The sequence below is a fragment of the Phocoena sinus genome, chromosome 5, assembly GCF_008692025.1.
Source record: "Phocoena sinus isolate mPhoSin1 chromosome 5, mPhoSin1.pri, whole genome shotgun sequence".
Taxonomy (NCBI): domain Eukaryota; kingdom Metazoa; phylum Chordata; class Mammalia; order Artiodactyla; family Phocoenidae; genus Phocoena; species Phocoena sinus.
Window position 1 is genome coordinate 121,082,181 of NC_045767.1, and position 16,023 is coordinate 121,098,203.

At 35.4% G+C, this 16,023-nt stretch overlaps 1 protein-coding gene across 2 annotated transcripts in view; it reads left to right on the forward strand.

Moving 5' to 3' along the window:
• The window catches only part of PPP3CA (protein phosphatase 3 catalytic subunit alpha), a 300,421-nt gene that overhangs the window by 217,469 nt on the left and 66,929 nt on the right, over positions 1-16,023 (forward strand). For both annotated transcript variants that reach the window (XM_032631851.1, XM_032631852.1), the window contains exons 3-5: positions 4,213-4,337; positions 12,679-12,790; positions 13,840-13,985. In XM_032631851.1, the coding sequence (XP_032487742.1) occupies positions 4,213-4,337; positions 12,679-12,790; positions 13,840-13,985 (383 nt within the window). The remainder of the gene's footprint in view (positions 1-4,212; positions 4,338-12,678; positions 12,791-13,839; positions 13,986-16,023) is intronic.

Below are 16,023 nucleotides of genomic sequence, written 5' to 3' on the forward strand. Positions count from 1 at the left end.
TAGCACGTTTCTCGTGTACCTCTTGGGTGGTAGGTGCTATTCTCCACCTGGTCAGTGAACCAAACTGACGGCTTCACACAGGCTATAGTCCTCGTGTAGGTTATGTTCCAATGGGAAGAATCAGGGAAGAAACAGGCATGCAAATTAATCAACTAGATCATTCCTGAGAGTAATAAGTAGATGAAGAAAGTGAAATCAAGTTAATGGGAAGAAGGAATAATTTTAGAGAGAGGTAGCTCCTTTATAGAAAGACCTCCTTAACACTACTGGACATGTAGCTACTGAGACCTATTGGATGACAAGGAGTCAGCCTGTGAAAATACAAGAAAGAAACGTGGCTTATTTGAGACAGAGAAGACTGGCATCTAGTGAACAAGAAGGGCAATAGGATGGTGACCTAGATAGATAGATAGGTAGATGATTTTTTTTTTTTAAAGGTTAAATAGCTTTAACTTAAACTGACCTGGGAAATCCTTAAATCTCTTAATAAAAATATCTCAATTTTTCGGGGTGTATTTTATTTGAACTACTGTTTTCTTTCATTGGGCTTTGCATATTTTTTATGATTGTATGTGCAAGTTGCTTTCCTTTGCTGGACATTGTCATAAGCGGTCCTTACTGTAAAAGTATGATTTGAATTGTGTGGCTGGTCTAAAGTAAAGTCAGTGATGATGTGGCCATCATACAAGTAACTGAATTTCAGGGTATTTTGTTTCCCATGCCAACTTACAGCACTTGCTCTCTGCTGTTTTATATCGTCAAGCCAAGACCCAATAATTGTGCTGATCTTATAAATCATTGAGATTCTCTCTTATCACAAAGTTACTGTAGGCCAAAAAGAAGAGCTTACTTTTCAGTTTTTATAAAATTGCATTCACAGTAATGTACTTCTGTAGTCCAACAAAAGTAATCCGTAATGTTTGCATTGTCTAGAGCCCATTTATTTATAATATTGTGTAGTTCTCGTTGCCAGATTATGCTACAGTTGTATGTCAGTTGCTAAAACCACTTAACTCCAGACCTGTGGTCCACAGCCTGAATTAATGTCTTGATATTTGTCATTGACATGGAGGTATAAAAAATAATGATCCTTGAATTTTCAGCCATGGCCAGGAATTGAAATGGAGGAATCGAAAATGAAGGAGAGGATAGGAGGGGAGGGAATGGTGAAGAAGATGCTTGAGAATGCCTTTCACTCCTCCTTCCCCAACCCCAAGCACCAGAATCCCATTCTTTCTGGTACCTTGATATTTTAGATACAACTATTTTGAAATGCCACTTTGATATAACATTTATCAAGTTCATATCAGGTTCCAGGAACTCTCCTAATCCCATTACATTATTAATACCTTTAATTCTCTCAATAGCCCAGTAGGGTAAGGTACCGATATCATCCCATTTTATAGATGAATACATTGAGGCTCAGAGAAGTTGAGTAACTTGTAAATAGGACTGGAGCCTGAGTGTCTGGCTTCAAAGTCTAGGTCGTTAAACGCTGTACCACACTGCCTCTAATAGCTTTAATACTACACCCATTTTGACTAGGGGACCTTTTAATAATAGCCTAAAAATATGATTATTAGACTTGCTACTGTAATACAAATTCCAAATAATGTTTGAATCCTCCATCCTACCCCATCACCTGGCTTCATGTTTTCCCTGAGCCTTACCCCATAATTGACCCTCTGATAGGATCCTATCCCTCTGATAGGATTCAGGATAGAGAGAGGGACAGTGGCAAGGAAGTGTCCTGGTCACAGGCGTTCACATTTGACAGGCTGCATCAGTTCAGCTGAAACAAAGTGCCCTGCTTCATACTTTCTTTCCCTGAAGTTCCTTCCTTCAACTTCTGAACTTAATGGAGAGCATGTAAAGAAAGGCTTGGTTTCCAGACAAACCTTTTTTGTTTGTAATTTCTGGTTTGAAACATAACATGACAGGTGTAAAAATGCCTGCCATTTGAGAGAAACCTGTGATAAGTAAGCCATACCAACGGTAATTTCAAGGGATAAATCAGTGGAAGATGAATTATCTTATTACTTATTAACTAACTAATAAGTTTATTCTTGCCTTCTTAAAAATTTAGTAATACAAGATATGCTAATTCAGTCTTCTAAATGGATTTATTATTAGTCCATTTAAGTTTTAAGAATTGTTTTATTATCTACTTATTTTTAGTTGTATTATTATTATTATTATTAACATCAGTTTTCACAGCTCTAAATGCAGCATGCAAGTCTCCCCAAAGTGGGTACTGGCATCTGTACCCGGCAGTGTTTGAACCACGACACTTGTTGCTCTTTATTTCTTTCCCTCTGGTTAAAATACAGTATATGACATGTCTCTCACAAACCAAATTCCTCATTAGGCCAGGATAAGGACCCGTTTGCAAAGTACTCAACTGTAAGAATAAAAACGATGATTTAGAGACAATTTTCTAGTATGATATTATTTCAGAAGTGGAAGAATATGTTTCTGGTATTTGTTCTGTGTATCTCTTGCTCATGAGAGGGAAGAAGCTATGGGATTGGAATTTGCAGAAAGAATGCCTTAGCAGTTATAGCTCCTTGTAATTTACATCTGTTTTGATAGGTTCTAAAATTTTTGAGTGCAGGTATTCTAAAATAGAGTCCACATGTACCTGTTTCAGGCTTATAGAACTCTGGGTTCCTTACTGGCTGTTCCTTGATGGTAAGAATGGGTGATTTATAGGACATTTTTATTCGCCCATTGTTTTATAGTTTTTTCATCAATGAACTCCTTTGACTCATTTTTCTTTCTATCAGCTTTCATCAGATAAAGGAATGAGGTTTAAAACATTTCACCTGGCTTGTGATTACAGCGTAAGAATGTGTTAAGATAGTATCCTTTTGGCCTCTTGATTTCCTATTCACTGATAACAATTTATTCTATGAACCTCTTTAGCATTAAAGAAACAGCCACATCACGTTCATCGTTCAAACATAAAATTGTCTTAAGGTAGTAAATATATACACATGTATAAACCATATAAATGTCAAAGATATAACATGATGGTTGACAGCAAAATCTTTGAATTAGTACAAATCTGAATTGAAACTCGGTATCGTTCTTTTTCAGTTATCAGTTCAGTTCAGTTGTATCATTCTTTTTTTTTTTTTTTTTTTTTTTTTTTTTTTTTGCGGTATGCGGGCCTCTCACCGTTGTGGCCTCTCCCGTTGCGGAGCACAGGCTCGGGACGCTCAGGCTCAGCGGGCCATGGCTCACGGGCCCCAGCCGCTCTGCAGCATGTGGGATCTTCCCGGACCGGGGCACGAACCCGTGTCCCCCTGCATCGGCAGGCGGACTCTCAACCACTGCGCCACCAGGGAAGCCCAATCATTCATTTTTATCAGTGATCTCGCCTAGCCACATAACCATAATGGAGATAATATTTATTTTTTTAGGGCTTTGAAAGTAGTAAATGAAATAGTAAGTACTGAATAAGGGGTTTTAAAAAGAGAGACTGCATAGCTTTTTGAAGAATTTTGGTTTAAAAGAGAAGGTGAGAAAGTTAAGAAATGTCAAATTACCAGTCATTATTTATACAGTTTTACAGGATTTTTTTCATTTCACAATTTAAAAAAAAAATTTGACATTTGATACCAGGGTACATCTTACAAAAATGATCTTTTATAATATAAACTTAAATTAAATTGGAGTTTTTTTCCTTTCTCAGTGGTACATAAAATAATGATGTGTTTTACAATTGATGGCATTTTAGAGTCAGTGAAATACAGTTTTTATAACGGGTACCAACATTTCCTTTTCTTCAGGAGTCAATAACATGTAGTAGATACATATTTAGACTCAGTATATAGATTGTCAAATTTCTGAACCTCTCTTTGACTAATCTGCAAAAGGAAATCCTATCCCATGACTATAAAATGTGTAGAAATCTCTTAGCAGAGTGTTTGGTGCAGAATTGTTAAATGTACAACAATAATAGCCATTATTGTTATTATTATCTTTATTTTTCCAGTTAATCTGTGAATTGGTAGAACTGGATGCAAAAGCCAGGTCTGCCACCAATTAAGTTTGGAATTTCTGTCTCACTTTCCTGTTTTGCAAAAGAACGTTTTGGCTAAGATGACCTCTAAATTCCTTCTGGTTCTAAGATTTTGTAATTTTACTGTCTAATTCAGAGTCTTAACAAAATGTAACCATCAGATGAATTTTCTTTGTTTCTTTCAGTTTGCGGGGACATCCATGGACAATTCTTTGACTTGATGAAGCTCTTTGAAGTGGGCGGATCTCCTGCCAACACTCGCTACCTCTTCTTAGGGGACTATGTAGACAGAGGGTACTTCAGTATCGAAGTAAGTCTGCATCATTTCTTCTTAGCTGCTCAGTAATGGATCAACAATATCTTAGCAAAATAAAGTGGTATATGTATTGCCTTAAGGAAATCCCTAGTCTTTAACAATGAACTTTAATACACATAAATGTGTGGGAGATTCCATATCCTATTTTCCGTTGATTCTTATATGCTTTATTGCATAGAAATGCCAAGGAAATGGCTCATAGTAAGATTTTGCCTTTCGTACTTTTTATAGATTTGCAACTTTGCAAAACTTGCATGATATTTGACATTAGATAATTCTATCTCCTGTTGAGACAATGAATCAAATTTGATTAAATAAGCAGGAATGTGTTTGCCTGGTTATGTCTCATAATTATGAGACAATAAGTTATTTTTGTAAATTGATAGTCAAGTGCATGTGTCTGCATTTGTGTGTATGAGTCTGTATGAGTACACTGACAGCTGCTATATTTTGTCTTTTTTGGCACCTGTCATCTAATAGGGTAATTTGTCAAAATCATTAGTTAAAACAAAACAGATAACCTTTGAGTAGAGGTTCTTCCTCAGCCTCCCAACTGCATCTGCTTCAGGTAAGTAGAAGTTACGTTCAGAATAAAGAAAAGGCTCTTGTTTCATTCAGATGTTTTCTCTTTCTGGTGCTTAACATGGTGTTTCATACATAGAAATGACTCATTAAATATTTATTAAAAGAAATAGTTTGAAATAAGAATAAGTTTTAAAGAATCAGAGCTCATGCTATAGTAGCTGACATTATATGTGCTCTTGGAAATAATGTGTTAAAAAGGAAAACAGTTATTCTTAATTAAAGAGAGAAATCACATTTATTGAAGTCTCACACCAATGTCATACATTCATAACAATCATTTATTAAAGAGATTCTAGGTTTTTAAATTTTCATCATAATATTTCATTTATTATAGGAATATTTAATGTTGAAAAACATGTTACTCCTAAATGGCTTTTGTTTTTAAACTATTATACTAACTTTTGGAGGGGGGGTTATTCAATTCACCTCCCATCATTGACTGTGCATATATGTATATATATATGGCCCACCAATATATATATTTTTTTTTTTTTTTGCGATATGCGGGCCTCTCACTGCTGTGGCCTCTCCCGTTGTGGAGCACAGGCTCCGGATGCGCAGGCTCAGCGGCCATGGCTCACGGGCCCAGCCGCTGCCGCGGCATGTGGGATCTTCCCGGACCGGGACACGAACCCATGTCCCCTGCATCGGCAGGCGGACTCCCAACCACTGCGCCACCAGGGAAGCCCACCACCAATATATTAATCACATTTAAGGATCTCATTTAAAGATCACATATTTCTTAATCATTCATGGTGGTAAGGGAGGGAGGGGTGATGTTTGTATATAAGTCCAAAAAGAGGAGCACATTTAGGTATTTCTTCCATGTATATGCATTGTAAGTAGGAGAATTTAAAGGAATATACATCCTTGCTCTCTAGAAACCTAAATCTGTGTAGGAAAATATAACTGTAAAAAGCTTTATAGAATAAGAAGCCTAGAACAGATGGTTCCAGGACTCAATTATTATTTGAACTGATTATTAAAATCTTGGGATAAAAAAGGTACAGAAAATAATTACCATTGGAATATAGATGTTTGGGAGAATATCGAGGGCATATATGGCCGGGGTTAGAAACAAAACACAAGTAAGATTTAACTAGGAGGGAAACTGAAGTGAGAAAAGTACAGAGGAAGAAATGAGCAAACCTCATAAACCTCATTCATGGGTTAACTTGACCAACATGGCAGAGAAGTGTGACTGAGTACAAATTTTGTAAGACCTTTGTATCACATTAGGGCTAGTATCTGCCAAGTGTAAAGGGAAAAAAGAAACACAAACATAATGGTGGTTTGAACAGGATAGAAGTTTCTTTCTCTCTCTAGTAAAAGCTGATAGATGGGCGGACCATGGCTGGTGTGACCCCGCCTGGTGCCAGGGCCCAGGGCCTCTGCCTTATTGATCTGATGTGCGTGGCCTCGTTACAAAGTCAACCTCCTGACCCAAGACTGCTACACCAGCTTCATCCCTCATATTCCCACATTACATGCAGCTAGAAGGAAAAGAAGGAAGAAAAGGGTATGTCCTCTCATTTAAGGATGTTTCCCATAAGTGGCACTGTTACTTCCCGTGGGCCAGAATTGGTTTACCTTGCGGTATATGATTTCCGTGTGTAGCCAGATTTGAGAAAGACTGCTATAAACAGAAAACAGTAATGGGAGATAAAGAGTTTCTGCTACTTCCTTTAAACTAGGGTCATGTGGAAACTAAGGAAATATTTTTAAAAATGATTTTAGTAACTTAAATTTATCTTATTCATTTAATATTTATATGCCCCTATGGAAGGTTCTGAGGATAAATGAAATCGGTGTTCTACTTTTCTTGAAGCCCACCTTCTAAGCAAAGAATGGCAAAGACTCTCCTGTTGGGAGTGATTATATTTTCTTAATCTTACCAGTCTATTTACCTTTGATTTCTTTACGAGAAGAGTTCAGGCTTCTGAATCTCTGGTCTCAAACCGTTTGAAACTTCCCAAACTCTCTCTAATTAGAGGTTTTTAGAACTGGTTCCTTAAAGAAGTTGCGAAGCAGTAATCACTGGTTCCTCAGTAGATTTTTATTTTAGTCTACAATTAATCTAGATTTTTGAACTGTGAAAGTTGTGGTAGTTTCTGTAATATGTACCTTCTGCAATTCAAGCAAAGAATCAAAGTCTGAAACCAAATGTTGGTGAAATATCGAGTGTATGTATCATAGGACATTTAAAAGTTCTGAGATGCATATATCAGAGTCCCCATCTTCAAAAACAGCTCTTTAATTCGACTCTAGAAGTCTGGGAGTATAGCCCCGGGGACTTACCACATACACAAAGAAATGACAAAAGTGTGATGGCCTCAGAAGTAAAAATGATCCATTTTGATTAGACCGTGACCTTTGAGGGGTTTGAGAATGGCTCAGTGATATCAGCCTATTTAAAATAGAACTAATATTTATATAAAATATACTTACTGAAGATACTGTGAGGCTTCGTATTGTGGATTAAAGAAGCTGACATTGTTTGCAAGCTGGAAATGGTATTGTTTGCCTAGTGTAAATGATCTCATTTATTCCTCACAGCTCTTCAAGGAACATGTAAATGTCTTTCTTTTCAGCATGCAGAAACCAAGGCTCAGAGAGAGTCACACACATAGTAAATGGCAGTGCCGGGATGCAAAGTCTGTGCTCTTTCCACTACATCCCATGCCTTGGCCATATACTCACTAAACGAACCACAAAAAATCCACACATCAGTGATGCAGGCACTGATACACACTCTTTGTATATAATATATATATTATATTACACATTACATAATGTGTAATATAATATATATAATAACTTTGTATATAACATAATCTGAAGGGCAAAGCATTAAATATAAAATATTCTCTTTGAGTATCCTGTTGGTTTAACATAGATTCTAAAATGAGAGCTCAGTTTTCCAGCGTGTACTATCCTAACAGGCTTCCTGATTCATCTCAATAATTGAGAGTTCCACTGCAGGTCTCCTCCTTTGGCTATTCTCTGGGCAAAGAGAAGCAGTTAAGTTTAATTTTTATGAAATCAGCTTTGAAGAGTAGATTCAGATTTCATATAGTCTCAGCTGGGTAGTATTTACAGGCACTGGGTAGTGTGCTCTGGGCAGTACATGGAGTTCATTTTATACACTCCCTCCCCGCCTTTCCCCCATCTTCTTTTGTCAAGATTAGAAATCGTTCCCCACAAAGTTAGCCCAAATGAAACAAACAACCTGAATAGTGATGAAAGAGATAATTTTGCCTGGGATGATGATTTGCCTCACACCAAATACCATCCTCTTTCTCATGATGGCATTATGCTACCTAATCTCTTTGATCAAGGCTATGTGTACATATATACTGATAGTTTCGTGTCTGTTTCTCTGAGAATGCAGGGAAAAACCCAGAATTGCAAACAAAGGCACACACAACTGTTTCTTCTATTCACTTCCTCGGGCTCCCTTTCTAGCCATTCTGCCTTGCAAGACATTGCCTTGAGCTTAGAGGGCTGTGCCCCTGCACCAACGACTAGATCTCAGCCCAGGCCTCAAACACCTTTAAGCAGGAAGAGTAGTTGTGTTTATTAGCTGTAAGCTCATAGACTAGAACGAACCACAGCACGTCAGGCAATGTTCCATGCTTCTGCATGAGAATAACAAGCAAAGGGTACAGCAAGCAATGTTAGGTGACAGAGTGATGCCACAGACATAAGGAAGAAATTGTCTGGCTGTCTCCCTGCAGCCAGTCTTCCTTATAGTGCATTGCTAGCTCCCACCGCTGCTTCTCTGTGTGCTTGTCAGACCAGGCAAATGATGTCTTAAAGGAGGAGCATTTGACATTTTTTCAGGAGTTTGGATCTTTTCCCAGCCAGTGCATATCCCTCACTTTACCGTCCTGTGACTGAGAGACAGCACTTTTGATTAGAATGTTTCGCAGCATGTATAGTTATTTTAGGGAGCTGCTTGATATATATCTGAAGCTGTATATATGTGTTTTTTACTTCTTGCTTCCTCTTTTACATCCTTCTTTACTCCCCTGTACAGGTTTTTAAGAATACACATCATTAAGAGGCATAAATTACCAAGTAAAGAACTGCACTGCTGTTATCAATGAGCCAATTAAACTAATGAAGAAAATTATATCCTTAGTGCTGCTTCATTGGGGAAGCTAAATAAGAGAAAACTATGTCTGCCATAAAAAATTAAGAAAAAGATACAGGATGCTCGATCTGTCATATTGACTAAACCAAACTAATTTTAGATTGTAAATATCTGTTTAATTATTTAGAGTATGACTGGAAAGATAGTCGAGGTCCAGTTGAAAGTGATTAGTGCAATTAACTTACGTCTCACCCTGCAAAAAAGCCAATGGGACTTGCCTCTCTATTTCTACTTTAACCAATTAATCCAGGGAAAATTTTATTCACATTAGCCATCTGATACCCCATGGACAAAAATAACCAATTATTTAACTAATTTTTCTTTCATTGTTCATTAAACGGGATAATTTTTTTACACGAGACTTTTCTTTTTTAAAAGAATATCAAGTTATAATTTTGTTCAAGATCTTTAGCTCTCCAGAATGTTAGAACTTTAGATGGCAAAATAGTTACCAGCAGGACAGTGTTGTGCTTGGCAGTGCTCTCCCACCAGATGTTGAGGGTGAAGCTTGCGGGGCTCCACTCTCCAGTCCACCCTTGCCCTGTCATTTACCATGCTACTTCTTCCATATTGGCTGCATTTGTGGTTTTATTCAGTGTTTGGGAAGATATTTTATTCTTGCCACAGGGGAGAGGGAAATAAAATGTGGAAAGCGGATTCTTTTTTTAGGGTACTTCGAGCCAAGAATTGGGAAATTGAGTTTTCTTTTCTCTAGTCTTGTCTTTTAACTTTTCTTTCCTCCTTCCCTCCCTTCCTTTTTCTCTGTCATCTCTCTCTCTCTCTCTCTCTCTCTCCCCCAATCTCTCTACTTCCCCCTCCTTTCTGACTGCCTTCCTTCTCATTTACAGGAAAGAGGCTCATGTTTCCTAAACTCCTGCTACATGCAGGGTGCTTTACATCCATTACATAATAAGGGACATGAAATGTGTACTGAATCATTTAAAAGGTAAATAGGTATGATAAGGATACCACAGAACCTTTGAGGTTTCAGTTATGAAAGAGCTATAGTAACCAAGACTAGAGGTGATAAAGCCATGTGCTAATGTCACGACAGGATCTTTAACAGATGGCATAAAAAGAAAATATGGGCCCTAGAATGTGATTCCTCTAGTAGTATTTGAGTGGGGTTAAAAAATTGCATTTTAGATTTTTGTTGAAGAGATTATAGCTTTGCTTTAAAATAAATTGTTACAGGCAAAACTAATCTAAAGAGTTCAGAATAGTGGTAACATTTTCCCAAGGACATTGATTTGGGAGGGGGCACAAGGGAGCCATCTGGGTGCTGAAATGTAACTGAATCTGGGCAGCGGTTTCATGGGAATATACATATGCAAAAATTCATTGACCAGTACCTTTAAGATAGATACATTTCACTGGATATAAGTTATACATTAGTGAAAACAAGAAACAAAGAAAACCTTTAAAAAAAGTAACTACAGAGTAGCCAAAACACATATTCTCTCCCCCAATGTATGCATTAAATACAACATATTAAATACAATATAATTTTTAAAAGACTTCCCATACCCATTCCTATTCCAAATCAAACATCCAATGTTAACAACCTATTTGGAAAAATATTTTTATATAATTTAATTTATATTTTAAATTTATGATTTTAAATTATTTATAATATAATATATAAACAAAACATACATATGATAAAATCTTATAAATTTTACATTGAGAATAGTTCTCTCATTGACATTAATAACAGTGTATAAATATCATCTGAAATGTGAGACAAGCTTGATAATACACACTCCTTTTACTAGAACATTGTAAGTGCACCTCTAAACCTGATACATAGCAATCAGAGACTCATTGAGCCACGTACACGTATCAACAGATCATAATCCTTCAATACAGGCCAGTTGGTCAACTTCTCAGAAAATAGTACTGTCATCTTTCACATTAACTTTAGGTAATAACTATAAGCAGAAAATGGTAATTATAAAATTAACTAATGTAACATATATATGTAAAATTTGATATCAGCTAATTATTTTTGTTTATGGAATCATAATTACAGTGAGGGGCAGTATCTTGCTTGAACAACTCAGTAATACATATTTTTTCTGATAATTAGTATTTTCTTCAAAACTTGGACTATATATTCAAACATTTATTTCCACTCATTTAATAAATTATCACATGAGCTGACAGAGATGATTATTGTTCACAGGTAGCACCACAAATGAGTTGCCAGTAGCTTTTCCCTGTGGAGATTATCCGGCATACCTACTATATGTTGGAAAACTCATTATTAAAATGTAAATATTGTTTCAGTTTGGGTTTTAGATTTCAGTAACCAGAATCAGACTTTTGTCTCAATATTATTCTGGTTCTCTAACATCTTAACTTTCAGAATAAAGTTCATGAGGATAAAAAAGCATACTTGTTTTCAGTGTGCTCTTCTCTTCCCTGTGGATTTTTAATGGATGCTATTTGAGGATAATGAAATTGATGTTAATACTTGAGTATCCCAGTTATCTTAATTCACACTCCAGGAAGACTGTTTCGGTGTCGGTTGATTCCAAGCCTGGTGAATTTATACTTGGCCCTCATTTTTATGCAAACTGCAATACCCAAGTAATTAATTTGAGAGTTTTAAGGTATATGAAATGTTTCCCCTAGCTATCAGCAGCATATGTAATGAGATTCCCTGGCCTTCAGTTTATTTACAATTATGTATAAAACAAAAAGCTCAAGGCTTTAAATACCAAAGGCACTGAAATGAGAGACAAGATAATGGGAGAGAAGAGTAGTGAAGGAGAGAGCATAATGGAAAATAGATACAGGGACTTTCCTGCTGGCGCAGTGGTTAAGAATCCGCCTGCTAATGCGGGGGATACGGGTTCGAGCCATGGTCAGGAAAGATCCCACATGCCGCGGAGCAACTAAGCCCGTGTGTCACAACTACTGAGCCCACGCACCTAGAGCCCGTGCTCAGCAACAAGAGAAGCCACTGCAATGAGAAGCACGTGCACCACAACGAAGAGTAGCCCCCACTTGTTGCAACTAGAGAAAGCCCACGCAGCATTGAAGACCCAAAGCAGCCAAAAATAAAAATATATAAAATAAATAAATTAATTAAAAAAAAAAGAAAATAGTTACAATCCAAGTCAGCCTGAGCTTGTCAATGTTTGCTTCTAAATTTTGTGGTGCCTTTCCTTTCTAATTCTCCCATTTCTTTTACCTAATTTGTACAAAATAGTTACCTTTATAAAGAGAAATGACTTTATTTTATTTATTAATTGTCTATCACATTTCTTCTCATACTTTGACACAAGTATATTTTCATTTTTAGTATATTTTCATTCGGGCTTTTCCCAATAAACTCTATGCAGTCCATTGTTTTCGTGTGGTGTCTAGATCTCCAGTGCAATGTTTATACTTTAGTATAGATGAACCTTGGCTCTGTACCAAAGTAATGTTTTCTGTTTGATTTTCAATATCTTCCATAAAAAAGACTTAGCCTTTTGGGGACTTTTGGTCACAGTAGTGCATTTGGTTCATGTCTTCCTGATATGTCAGCCAAGGTATGTGTAAGTATAATGGAAAATATTTATATATATATTTTTTTTTTCTCAGTGTGTGCTGTATTTGTGGGCTTTGAAAATTCTTTACCCCAAAACACTGTTTTTACTTCGTGGAAATCATGAATGTAGACATCTAACAGAGTATTTCACATTTAAACAAGAATGTAAGTATACTTCAGGCTTCTTCGTTTAACATTGTATGTGCTAAATAGTGATTTTGATCCATACAAAGAGCATATTACAATATGATCCCTTGCTTAAAAGTCAAAAATTCAAAAACTGATACTATATTATGTCATTCCATTTTACGTTCTGAGCATGGTCAATTAAGAGAATTTAGAATTTCTTTTTAAATTATAATTTTTTATAAAGTGATATAAAAATTCAAATTAATATTTGATGTGATTTAGCCTAAGCAACAAGTGATGATTTTTTTTTTTTAATAGCCAGAATACTGCTGTTCAGGATAATCCTACTCTTTAATCTCAAATCACTCAGTAAAAACAAATGGAGGGCAGATTCCACATTGAGCCTCTCTTCCTGGACCCAGTAGATTTACCAGCCTTGAGTGGATTTTACAAAATTAAAGACGACTTCTTCCTTTAGAAATAAATACTAAGAGTGAGGAGTACTTCATATAAATTTCATTTTCCTCTTCTCTTAATTTTCCTCATTGTCCTTGGAAGTTTAAATTTCTCTTTGTCATTTAGTCCTATTTCAATGGAGCATAGAGACTTCTCTCAAAACATTAGATATAAGTCAGTAAAGGAAAAGTAATGTGCAGTGATTTAGAAACAACTTTGGAAACTTTCTTGCAATCTGCTTTTCTACAAGAACATTCAGGGGTATCAGCCAGTTTTGTGTCCTCTTCTGTTGGTCTCCTAGTTGCTGTGTTTTTGTTTTTGTTTTAATACACATCTGCAGGTAACTAGCAGGGATATATGTATATAAAAGTTCTCACCTCTGTTACACAAAAAGTAACTAAAAACTGTCAAATATGGAAGGACAACAAAAATAAAAAATAGTAGATATAAAGATTAATATATAACTTTAAAAAGTCTTCTTTAATCACATTTGGAACTTTGCATGTGTAGTTATATGCTAATATGATTCCGGCAAGAAAACATTTTTTTTAAAAACCCTATTTTTATGAACCAAATCCTACCTGTGAAATCATAAGAGTAAGTAGTTGGTTTTTAATCATATATTAAAGGTAAAATAAAGTATTCAGAACGCGTATATGATGCCTGCATGGATGCCTTTGACTGCCTGCCCCTGGCTGCCCTGATGAACCAACAGTTCCTATGTGTACATGGCGGTTTGTCTCCAGAGATTAACACCTTAGATGATATCAGAAAAGTAAGTTCTGTTATTTTCCAAGTCTACCATTTGATGTCTTTCAGTAATAAATGCGAGGCATTAATTTCCCTGCCTTTATCACTAACTTGATACTTCTGAATGAAAATGATTTAAACTGGTCATGAATCTCTTTTTTTTTTTTTTATCTAGAAAGAAACATATATTTATACTTGGAAGAGTTTTCATCTCAAAAACCTCAAGTTTCATTTTACCATGTGATGTGTCATTAGAAATACTAAATATCTGATCACTAAAATATATATATACATATATATATGTATATATATATATACACACATATGCCTTTTCATTTCCCCTTCGCTTGTTTCAAACAATGCGTTGTATATTCGTGGTATATTACAGTTAAAAGATGTTGTTTTCCTCTTGGGAAAATATCATAACTTGACCTTTAAAATGTGTCCATATTGGCATTTTTTTTAAATCTAACAATTTTCACGGCTTAAAATTTTAAAGTAACAACCTAACAAAGGCTATGATGCTATTTTATTGATTGTACTGAGTGGCAAGGTGAAAAGCAGTTGATTTTTTTAAAGAGGTATTTTTCTACTTAATTTAACATTAGATCTTACTGTTGTTTTGGCCAGCAAAAAGATGAGTTAGATTGAATGTGGGAATATCTCTTTCATGAGAAAATGTAGTATAGGATAGTTTTATGTAGTGGAAGAGACAGTCTTTTATTTCTTTGATTATGCTCAATATTCTTTTAAAATTTCATTGGTTTTTAAAGAAAAACTATAAGTAAGTAAAACAGTCAAATTCTATCTGAATACTCTATCATTAAGGTCCAAGTCTTCAAATGTAAAAATAATATTGTATTTACTTTCCTGTTAGAAAGGAGATTCATGGTTTTTATTTTTAAAATTAAACAAAAATACATTAAATAAACCTTTGTTTCCTGCTCTGTGTGTTTGTGTCCTTTTTTATAAGACACCATTACACATCTGCTTCTGGTGTTCTGTAGCACACAGAGGATTGATATTTACTCTATATTTCAAGTTCTATAGAGATAGGACACTGAAGTGTAGTCATGGAGTTCAAGTATAGAGTGGTTCACTTTCTGCATGAATGTAACCACTTTATTCTTCTAGAGTCTGATGGACTCCTGAAATCAGTAACTAAACTTGTTATCATAAATTATGTAGATTTTTAAAATATGCTCTGCTATCCCTAGGACTTTGTTTCTGGCATGTTTCAGATATTATGTTCAATTTTTGTATTTGTCATTACACTTTGGACTGAGCCATAAAGTGATTTTTATGTTTGCGTTTACCATATGCCAGTTAGAGTTTCCACCACACTTACTTTAATTAACTTCAGAGTTGTTTATTTTCACAGTAGATGGTATTAATTTCAGAATGCATTTTATAACTTTTCCAGAATAAATTCTATATTCTGGTTGCCTTACCAAAGCTCTAGCTGGGAATTCACATTAATCAGGAAGTCTCCCCTCCTCTACTTTTCTATCCCGAATAATCAGTCCTTGCTTCTCAGAAAGAAATTCTGTATTTTTATGGACAAGCATTATTTTTCTTGTATGAATTGTTCCAAAAGCATAAATTATTTAAATTATCTTAAGTCTAAGTTTGCAATAAATATTTTACATATAGTATAATGGTTGAAATATAGAGGGTCTTGTCTTATTGAAGTTTTTCATTGGGTGTTGAAAAAGTGAAATATTGCTTCGTTCTTTTTAGATATTAGTAAACAATGATGTGTAGCAAAACCATTATTTACATCGCCTTTTATGTCTCAGAAAAAGAGAGAATTTGATAGGCTGTCAGCCTTATATATTCACCTGTCCCTATGGGTTTTTTTTAAATATTAAAGTATTGAAAATGGAGAATATTGGTTCTTAATGGGTTTTCAAAGCTGTTTTATGCTTTCTTTCAAGAGACTCCATAATATCTGCTAACTTCACCCAAGATCCTTTAATTGTAGTCAAATCAGGATAAACTATAAGAAGGTGACAGTGTTATAAAATTGTTGGTGAAGTGTCATTTCCAGTTATTGTATTGCT